This window comes from Amblyomma americanum, chromosome 1, assembly GCF_052857255.1.
Source record: "Amblyomma americanum isolate KBUSLIRL-KWMA chromosome 1, ASM5285725v1, whole genome shotgun sequence".
Taxonomy (NCBI): Eukaryota; Metazoa; Arthropoda; class Arachnida; order Ixodida; family Ixodidae; genus Amblyomma; species Amblyomma americanum.
The window spans coordinates 63,142,951-63,153,786 of record NC_135497.1 but is presented as its reverse complement, the minus strand read 5'-3'; the positions used below and the strand labels follow the sequence as shown (position 1 = coordinate 63,153,786).

Genomic DNA, 10,836 nt, shown 5'->3' with positions numbered 1-10,836 from the left:
AGAAATGCGCACGTGCACTTCTCCCGACCTCATGTGACTAAACCAAGCCAGTGTAAATGAGCATGACGGCAAACTATATGACAGAAAGCTTTGTCAAAAAATTTCAAGAATGCATTATTATTTTATATAGGGCAACTGACAATCACGTAGTGAATAGTATTAGAATATTAGTAGCAGCCATTGTCCATAAGCAGCAGTTCAGTTACTGTGTGCGGTTTAGGAAGGTTTCCCGCCAACTTCTCCGTCGATCAATTAATGATGGCAAATAGATATTGATTACTGAGCATGCGCAGTGGCGTCGTGGGCGCCCCCACAAAAGCCACTGCATAAGCGCAGCGGTTTCACGTGGTTCCTCTCACGCTGGCTAAGTCCTCTCGGCAGTCTAGTGTCCCCACGGCCAAGTAGAAGCCCTGTCTGCATGGACAAAAACCAGCGGAGCATGAGTGCTTTGAAGAGGTTGCAAAGACTAAAAAAACAGCAGAAAAAGATAGCAGAAGCAAAAGTAGGGCAAGCAGAAAATGGAAGCTCACCACAGGAAGTTGAGCTGCTGGCGGAAGGGCGTGCCACCAGAGCGAAACGGTGGGGGCCCCGCCTGGTTCTGGAACACGTATCCGCCGCTCTTCTCGATCCGCCTCGACTCTGTGGCGGCCTTCCTCTGGTCGGTCAGCACGTTGACCTCCTGTGGGGACCTCTTCTGCTCGACGGACTGCGGGCCCGATGTCAGCGCACCAAACCACATAGGGTCCGTGTTCTGGATGCCTCGCATGACCTCCTTGGAGTCCGGGTACTCGTCGACAGGGCACTGCTCTTCGTCGAGGGGCGTCGTGGTCGACTCCATGCCTTGCTCGGGCTTGACGCTCTCGACGGGGTCGTCCCGAGTGGAGGCTGAGGATGCGGGAGACAATACGCCGAGCCAGCCTCCCTGGGAAGTGCTATCCTTCGTCGGCAACCTCATCCTGGTACGAATCGAACGCGTCTAGCAGCGCTTCGTCTTCATCTGTCCTGCCTCCGGCCTTCCATGGTCGTCGTCGTCTTTTGTGAGCCTCTGGTTCCGGTTCCCCATGATGATGTTGGGCACGAATAAAGGTTGTTTGTATGCAGTGCTATATTTTGCGGCCCCTGCAGCCACTCTTCCTCGGTGGCCGTGATCTTCCCCGAGGGTTGGCGACGTCAGCCTGTTCTTCAAAGCCTGAATGATTAGCAGTGTTATTTTTGAGACCTTGTTTTCCTTCGCAACTTTTTCTCGTGGATTATAACTCCGTTCCTTCCAGGTGATCTTTCCGGCTGCCTTTATTACCTTTTGTTGGCAGAATAAGCGTTTATTGCAAACCAAAGCATGTGTTGTGTAACCTCGCTTTTCCTGTCCTGTCGTCCACGTTCTTGTTTAAACGGGTAGAAACACAGTTTCTGGTGTCAGTTTCGTGCCTTGAAAGGGGCCTGTGCGCCTAGTAATCGACAAAATGAGGTCCTAACACCAGTGTGAAGCGTTAATAATTAATTACGAAGATTTTGTACCGGCAGTTTCGGTCTCGGTTGGCGCCACCGCACAGCGACACCTTGACATCACGGTCGACCGGCCAACCTGCATGGACTACCACAATACTGATGCCGTCGGCGTCACCGGCAAGCACTGGTTGTTCCTGTGAGCAACCACTGGGTTCGGTGACGTCACAACAATTGGGGCAGGTACACTCTGACGTTACTAGGTGTGGGTGGAAATGCCGAGCGGTTCCTTGGACAACATGCAAAATCATACTCAACGCCTGCGGCGGAAATTTGCTAGAAGGAATTTGCACGAAACAAATCATGTCGTTTCGTTCGAAATTTTGTGTCCGTGCCCATTTAAAGAGACTGAGTATTAAACATGAACATGAGGTTATGGTAAAACGAAAAAGCTTGCCTTACACTGATACATTGGCATGATAGCATCAAGCGAAACAGCGGAACGGCACGAGTCCTAGTGGGGTTATGATAATATTAATAGATATGATGTTAACGCAAATACCTATAAATCTTCGTTGACGCAATATATCGCGCAAAACTGGCTGAAGCGCAGGTCTGCGGTGAAACCTAGGTACTGTCACGCGTCCCACCACGTGACCACATATCAGTATACGTAACGTGACTGTTCGTGTTCTTTTACTTTATTATAACTGAACAGTGTTGACACGCTCTTCAGTGTGTCTTCTCATGTAAGGAAAATTTACGTTGAAAGGCTAGGCCTTTGCATCAACGAGTAGAACTCCGACACAGCGGCAAACTTTATAACATAAGGGACAATGTGGGCTACACAACAATACGGATCGCGGTCTCTGTGCTAACATACAATGGAAAAACATATGTCTGTAGAACCACGCCAGTGTGGCAGAACTTTTTGACAGCCACAGCGCTTGAACTGGATCGCAGCGTGTCTCATGTGTCTCGCTGCTTTGCTGCTGCAGCGTAGGTGAAACAGCAAATATATTTATCGGAAACATGGCGCATGAAAATTTACGCAGAAATCAGTGAAAATAAGAGAAAGTGATCGTTTATATCACAAAGATATTGAAGTGATCGAATTAATTCAAGACTGCAAAACATGAATACGGTTGAGATTCTTTGAAACCCGGGTCGCAAAAACCATTCTAAAAAGTTTTAAATTAAGAGCCAGTTCTAGACTGTTTTTTATTAACGAGGTGACGCAGTAGGTGTATCCGAATTCTAGAAAACCGAAATCACTGCACAGTAATGGTTGGCGAACGGGAGTCGTGATTGCACACCGTGGAGAACAGAGTGGGGATAGTTAATGTCAGCAGTTCGACGGCATGCAATTTATAGACTGGTGAGAATTGTTAATACACAGTGTCTCACTGCGGGTCTTAATGCCTGCTGGGAGCAAAAAATTCGAGGCGACACACTCCCTCTTAATGGTATGGAGCGATAGATTTTTTTAAAATTTAATTTCAAAGATTTTATTTCTTCCTTGCGAAGAAAGAGGAAGCTGGGGCAAAAGGCCCGTAGCGCATGACGAGGCCTCAGCTTCCTTGTACAGTTTCAAGTACAGTGCAGCGGTAAAAAAATTGAACGTGTTACAAATCAAATAAACATTCAACGTATTACAGAACAAAGCAAAGAGAAGGAGGCTCGCACATTGCATGAAACGCACAGAAAATAAATATTTGAAATACACAAGACTTTTGAACGGTAATAATACTGTTCAGACACAAAAGGGGCTGTATTTATTAGGTAAGCTAAGATTGTGTCAGAACGTCAGCGCACAAAAGTTTAAGGATTTTACATGCCATTTTGTATTAAGTAGCGCTCGGTTATTTCATTAACTGTTTGAGAGAAACGCTAAAGTCATGATCACCCGAAAATCTATTTAGGGCGGTAGGTGTTTGATAGATCATGGTTTGTTTCCCCGTAGTTGGTACGCGTCCTAGGGACTAGTTTTTCATGTGATCGGAGGTTATACTGTGATGAGGAATTGTCTGGAATGGTATTATACAGCCGGTTTTTGTAGATGTGTTGGAACAAACGATAAAAATATACCTGATTTGCTTTAAGCAAACTGTGTTTGAGAATGAGAGGTGCTGTAGCCAAATATTGAGGATGACCGTGATACCCTTCGATTGCTCGTAATGCCTTCTTTTGTACAAGTATCAGTTTATTGTACTTGGTTTTAGTCGTAGTGCCCCGGACGAGACAACCATTAGACAATTTGGAATAAGAAAGTGCATAATACGTAGATAACTTCAACCATTTGGGTAGGAGATGGGCGATTCTATAAAGGCAGCCAACTGTTTTACATAGATCAAGTTTAATGATTAGTAACGTGAATATTCCACGAAAACGTTTTGGAAAGCCAGACTCCGAGAAATTTGAGACTGCTGGCTCTATCAATTATTGTGTTCCCGTAATGAATAATGACTGCGTAGCGTGAAACAACGTTGGTGGGCCTAAGTATAATGTAGGTAGTTTTCTCCAGGTTGGTTAATGCCCATACATGAGAAATAGGTCATTCTCGACTTTATATTCATAGATCCCTCGGAGTGATCACACCACACCTGGCGCAGTGGTGCAGCGGACAGCGATGGGCCACTGCCTTGCAGGATGGCAGGTGCTGCCACCGGTGTGGCTTGTGCGACCCAGGCTGCTCTTCCCGAGCAACTTCTCGGGACCAATAATTAATTTAACTGGCACCTACCAGGTGGTCAGTTTGCTCACAATCGGGTGGGCAGTTTGTGATGATGCCACGTGGTCACGTGACATTGGTGGCCCACCTTGGCTGTTTCTCCGGGGATATTTCGCGCACAGTGCCGATGACGGAAGAATGGGAGCCTTAACGGTATCGCGTTAAAACTGCAATATAAACGCTGATACGTACTTTTAACTCGCTACAGCCTGTCTCAAGAGCTCGAATTACAACAAACGACGTATTAGCACTTATATGGTCGCTTTTAGAGCGGAGCGATTAGCCGCCCGTTCCTGCGTTACACGTCGTAGTCGTCGGCGCAAAACACCACATGGCAGGTGACAGGTGTTGACAGGTGACGTGTTGGCAGGTGATAGCAGAGCGAAAGGCAACTTGCCACGGCGAGAGCGGAGAATTTGTCAACCGGAAGGCGGTTGCCACAGGAAGATCCCGGAGGGTGGGTAGCAGCGTAAGACGCCACCTGCCACCTCTGGAGAGCTGCGCCTAATTTCCGCATTACCGACTATCGTAATCGTCTGTCCGTTTTTCGTGCCTCACGTTACTTACAGTTCAACTACACGTCACAGCCTTCGTTCGATTGATGAAACCAAAACACTTTCAAGAAATGGAATTATAAATTATTTTGCGGTCGCAGCGAATACCACGTGGTGCTCCGCGTATTCCAATGTCTAACGTAACGTTTGAAAAAAGAAAACACGCAAGCACAAATTTGGTTCTATACATAGCTCGCACGTGACGTCACTTCCGCCCCCATCAAGCGCTGGCGGCCATCCTGCCGAACCATTCGGCTGAATGCTCCCGTCCGCCTTGTGATGCCTGGGCGCTCCTGGGACGTTTTGGATTATTTTCTCAACCTTTCGCTGCGATGCCTACTCCAGAGAGGAATGAGAACTTCAGTGCAGGCCACTACTCTGAAATTATTCGATCGGCGCGCGTCCGCTACTCAGACTAAGTGAAAACTTGCGACAATATGGGTCCGTACACCCTGCGACCGGGAGTCGACACGGCTATGGACATTGATGTGTTCCCTGAAGTTACCCACGTGGATATCGTGTTTGTACTCTTCCAGCTTTGTGGCATTGGAAGAAATGAAAGCGTTCATATTATTGCAGGCACAGGAGCATTTCTCCGGCGGGTGGGCGAGAAGCCTGTCTGCGATGCGCCTACCAGACGAAAAGCTTGGCCTCTGCACGCCGCTTTCTCTGCCGTCGTTGCTCGCTGCGGTCGTGGCGATCCGAACCGGCTAGCCTAATGCTGCAGCCAAGATACAGCGACGTGGGACCCGGTCTGGGTTTGTGTTGTCAGACAAATCGGATGGCGTCAATCAAAACAGCAATATTCACTTCAGGATGTAGTCCTTTCTTACCACGTTTTCGCAAACAAGCCTCCTACCTGTCACGAGTTGCGCTGCGCACACAAGAAAACTGCATGGGGTCGTCGAGGTCCAAATCGTAGCGCTTAATGCGGGCCAGACACAGCCTGCGCCGATTTGTACTCGGAGTCTTGGAGCGCTCACGGGAGAGTACTAAGCGTGATAATCTATTTGTACGTTTGAGAAAAGGGTCTTTCCTTGCCACATTTTTACCTGAGGTAAGTGTTGTCTCAAGATTTGTTTCTTCGGGATCAACGCGACCCTTACCTGATGGCTTTTATTCAAGTGAGTCTTTCTCAGGCTTTGCCAATTGTTATTTCCATTGTCGACGGGATGTGATACAGTGCAAGTCAATTTTTGAAAATGATCTTTGATTTCCGGTTGCTAAATGTTTGCTTCAGTTTGGAATACCTGTTAAATGTCACGCGTAAGCAGTTGCTCAAGGATTTGCTTTACTGTGTCCTCCCCGAGCCAATGAACCGATCTCTGTGTAGGGGAGGCCAAGGAGGAAATGTTAAGAGCAAGGAAAATGGTGATGCCAGCGGGTGTGAGGACCATTTTCGTCAGGCTGCACACTGGTACGTTGTAGGTTAAGACATGTATGGAGAAGGGACTGTTATTACCATGGTGTTCTGACTGCTTGTGTAAAAAACCAGAGTCAATAGAACACGTCTCTATTGATTGCTGGGATGCGCTGCTCTTTTGGGTCGTGCACCAGCGGACAATGAAGAAAGAAAAGACTTACCATTGACACCGTAAGGGGTACGGTTCCTCGACGTTGAGCCGGATCTTTATAAATACGATGTATTCGTCCTTATTGGGCTGCGCAGTATTTGGCGGAGCAGGATGACTGTGTGGCATTGCGATGAAGATGCGCAGTCTGTCCGCGATCACTTCAAAGAAAACGTATTTATGCAGCGTGAAGTGTACAAGGACCTATGTTTTGGAGATGAAGTTATCAGTGTGAGGGGGCAGTTGTGTTCCTGAAAACGGCTCTCAGCTTCTGCTGTGAGCGAAACGCATGTCCGCTCCCGATGCTTGAGAGTGCAGTGTAGAACATAATCCGTTTGTGACTCACTGTAAACGGTCGAACAGGCAATAATGAAAAAAATTGTGGCGATAGCCTAGTGGTTTCGCGCAACGTCCTGTGAAGCTTATTAGTTTGTGCCGCCGAGCGCTCGACTCCCAGTCCTGGATGTGATTATTTTTCTGTTCCTTTCTTCTACCTTGGCTCTTGGCATATGTTGACCTTGGCTAGGCTGAAGGTCAAATTCAGACAGCGGAGAGGTCCCGTGCTGTTGAGCGTGGTTGGTGGATTGAGTAGAGCTATCGCTCTAAAAGCGTGTCCGCTGATCGCAAAATTGTGATAGAACTCGTAGACTGGCTATCACCCGGGGACAGCACAATGTTTGAGAGCCCCATTACGAGGGCGTCCATTTGAAGTTCATCATGACATGGCCCGTCTGGATCCCTGGACCTCGAAAGCACAGCGCAGGTTACCCCTCCTACTTTGGCGCATCCCTGCACCCTGTTGACAGCTTTCTTCAACGCGTCCGTGACCTCTCCGTCAGATCATAAACCAGCACCTACAAGGAAACATGCAGGTACTACGCCTGTGCGTCATCGGCATTGATTTGCAAGATGACGACAAAGCGAAGCACGCAATCTTTCTCCTGATGCAACAAATTAAGGCAGTCACGATGATGACGAGAAGCATCACAAGCAGGTGTTTGGGACTACACGAAGCGGACTGCTCCCGCATCACGAAAGCTCTGCTCCATAGTCGGATCCTCTGCCGTATCTTATCAGAATCTAATGGAAACCGAGATCGAGGAAAATGACGCCCTCCTTATATCCTATAAAAAACGGCTCAAGGCCCTCATCCTTGCTTACGCCCTGTTCCTACCGGCCTCCCCCCAAGTAACAGGGCATTTCGGTAACACAACTTAGACTACACTCTCGCGAGCCCCCCTCCCCCCCCAACACCCAAATCTCTACTCTCCTAAAGGATCTGATCGCTCATCTCCGTGCCTTCGATCCTTTGCCTATTTTCCTATTTCGCTAGTTATGTGCTCTGGAGGGGTTATTTTGCCCGCGTGATTGTCCAAAGCGCATGAAGTTTGCACAGAGCAGCCAAAATTAGTTGAGCAACAGCGGCGAGGGTAATCGCGTTTTCGAATTTAAAAAAAAACTGATATGGCTATTACTAACGGCCGGCTACAAATCACTAATTACAATCAAGTGCCTATCGGTAATAGTTAAAAGTTAACTATTGAATCTTAGTTTTTCGCTTTACTAATTAACATGATTCATCTGTTTTTTGACGACCGCCAACGCTGGTATTGCTATGCCACAGACAGCTTCTCTTTACATCAAAAACTCTTTTTAAAAATTAGTTACTGGTTGTCCTGAAACACCTCCTGGGATATAAATATATACGCATACCGTTCTTGTCTATGTCTCCCCCTCCCCCGCCCCCACGCACACTCTTTTCTCGCATACAGCCACAAAAGGAACTAAAAGAAACTGATAGGAGATGCAATGCGCCGGTCCGACGTAAATACGGTGCACTATACTTTCATTTTCTTTTGCATGGCAGGACTCAGCACACACATGTGTTTACACCCGCTTTACTTTCCTTATTCACCATCCCGGACAGATAGACGCGCCTCGCCACCATGCGGTGCTTGATGTGCGCGTGCGTATAATCGGTCTTGCTCCACAATCCTTGGGAAATCATTCGGCATTTCATCTGACTACTGCAACTTTAACCCCAGACCCTTTGATGCCATGCTGAATCTAGTTGTGCGTACATCAGGCGCCATATATGCATAAAGGTATCCGAAGGGAAATTTTCCTCTCGCTTCACGTACACATGCTGCTAGTTGTGTTCCCTTGAGAGCAGGCTGTCCCATCTGTCGCTGATGCGCTCTTCGAAGGCGTTGCTGTTCGGCTCGCTGGGCTCGCCGCACGTCTTTGACGCCTTGTACGACGCTTGCTTAAGGTCCCGCTTCCATGAGACCCACTCACAAACACCGCACATGGCCGTTAAGCCACCAAGCTCGTACACTGCCACTTCAACGAAAGAGTGGCATTCGGTGAGCGAGCGCTTCTCTGAGGTCTGCTATCCTCTTCTCAGCTCACTTTCCTCCTCCCCCTCCACCTTCCAGGGTAGCCACCCGCCGGGTTATTCCTTTGGCAACCACCCTCAGGTTGCTTGTTCCTCCTACCGCGTCAGAACCTCCTTCGTCCACGGTATCCACTATCAGGAATGGACGCCATTTTTTTATTAGGATTGACGCCAGCGGGTCTCGAGGATTGCCACCAAGACAGCATCGCTCGCCAGGTGTCTGCAGAGTGCATTTACCGCGCTCACCTGGTCGTGGCCTGAGACAAGCGGGGAGCAGGGTTCTGCATAAATACCTTTAAGGAGTCGCCGCCGCCATCAGCCAAGTGGTTCCGGCTGTCTCCAGATCTTCCCCGGAATCTCTACCGAACCGACTACTCCTGGCTTCCCGGGATCTGAAAGGGTGCAGAGCTTCCGGCGTGGGAAGGGATCGCCACAGCGGCTCGTCCACAAGCTTCGGCGGCTATCGCTAATGGCAGAACCACTTGGGATTATCTCCCGACGGGGCGCTCCGGCTTTGCGCCTCGGCTTCTTTGAAGTTCGCCGACCGGGGAAGAGCGGGCCGACCAGCTCACGTCCCCTACCCGCCCGGCCGGGTCCTGATCGCATAAACCTCTCCCTCGGGCTCAACGTATGTCAGGGGCATGTCCATGTGTGCGGAGGTGTCCGTTTGTGCGTGAGAGTGAAAGTTCTGGCCACACCTACCACGGCGTAGGCGTCCCCTCCCTGGGGAATTTAGGGAAGACGCAGTGTATAAAACTGGACAGCAGATGCCGTTAAAGCAGCTCACTTCTGAACTCAAAAGCTTGTAAATATGTAAAACAAACCAAGCCTTCTTTCTCCACTAACGAACCCTTCACTCAGCGGCACTCCCGTCCGGGTCGGAGCGGGCATCATATTTACCGAGGTTGTGTCGAGAAGCGGCCCCGATCCCCACCTTCAACAACTGGTTGGCAGCGGTGGAATGGACCAGGTGACATCGTTCGGCGTGTACGGGTGAGCGCATTATCTTTGTTCTATGATTCACTAGGCTTTAAACTCTGGGTAAAAAGTTTGAACTGCTGGTAATCTGATGCCTGTAGCTCAATGTAGTTTGCTCAGAACCATAGAATTTAGTGAGTGGGCAAAGCCACCATTTAAGGCAGCGATCATGGAGTTCAGGAAGGTTGATGAGGAAGAGCTGTTGATGATATGTGAAGAGTTGGGTGTAGAGGTGGAGGAAGGAATGATTAAAGTTGCATTAGTAAAAACAATCAATAATAGCAATGCGGACGAAGAAGGGATGCAAACTGCGTGGGAATTAAATGGAAAAAAGAGCTAAAGCGGCAAAAAAGAAAGCAGAGAATGGAAAAGAAAGCAGAGGATGAAAAAGAAGAAAACAAAGCCGCGGAACACAGACAACAAAAAATGATTCTCGCTCCAACTTGAAAGCCAGCGTCTGGCAGCACAAAACGGGGGAGCGAACATTAAATATAGATTATACAGCCTGCAGTCTCACCGTACAGATAATTGGATGTATCCCTACAAGATGGGCGAAGACATCGGATCGGTCTGTACCTAATGAACTATGAAAGGGCGTGCCAAAAAAGCAAAATCGCAGAAAACATGCCGTAACAACGCCTGCTAGGTATTTTACCGTGCGAGGCGGCTGATGTGATCGCCAGGCTTAGCGAACAGGATGCGGAAAATTATGAAAAGGTGAAATGGGCTCTACTAAAAAAATACCGCCTTTCCGACGAGGCATTTCGGCAGCGCTTTGGGGAGGCGGCAAAAAAAAGGAATGAGGATTATGCGGAGTTTGCGTACACATTGAAAAGCAACCCTATAGAGTGGCTTAAGGGGGCAGGCGTGTTTGAAAGCAAGGACAAGGTAAGTTGGACACCTAAACAGCGCCGTAAGGAAGGGATTCGAACCGGGAAACTCCGGATCAGTAGCCGAGCACTCTAATCACTGAGCCAACGCGGCGGGGTGAGTGAGTCTGTCTGGGGCAGTTTTTTTGCAGCATTCTATCGTCCGTAAAACTCTGGGTGCAGAGCAAAGAAAAGGTAGAGACTGTCGAGCGAGCAGCTCCACTAACAGACAAATTCTCGACGCGTAGAAAGGCGAATGCGGACGAAGGCCAGTCAGAAAAAGGAACTACTT

The 10,836-nt window shown here is 48.6% G+C and overlaps 1 protein-coding gene across 1 annotated transcript; it reads right to left on the bottom strand.

Annotated features, from left to right (window-relative positions):
- Positions 1-247: 247 nt before the first annotated feature.
- LOC144133133 (importin-7-like) lies at positions 248-960 on the bottom strand. Its single transcript, XM_077665998.1, has 2 exons — positions 531-960; positions 248-414 (listed from the first exon to the last, which is right to left on the bottom strand). Coding segments are annotated over exons 1-2 (426 nt in total). The 5' UTR covers positions 956-960; the 3' UTR covers positions 248-413.
- Positions 961-10,836: the final 9,876 nt, after the last annotated feature.

What these genes read in the sequence shown, in the direction of transcription:
- LOC144133133 (XM_077665998.1), bottom strand. Translation starts at nt 955, where the DNA reads ATGAGGTTGCCGACGAAGGATAGCACTTCCCAGGGAGGCTGGCTCGGC.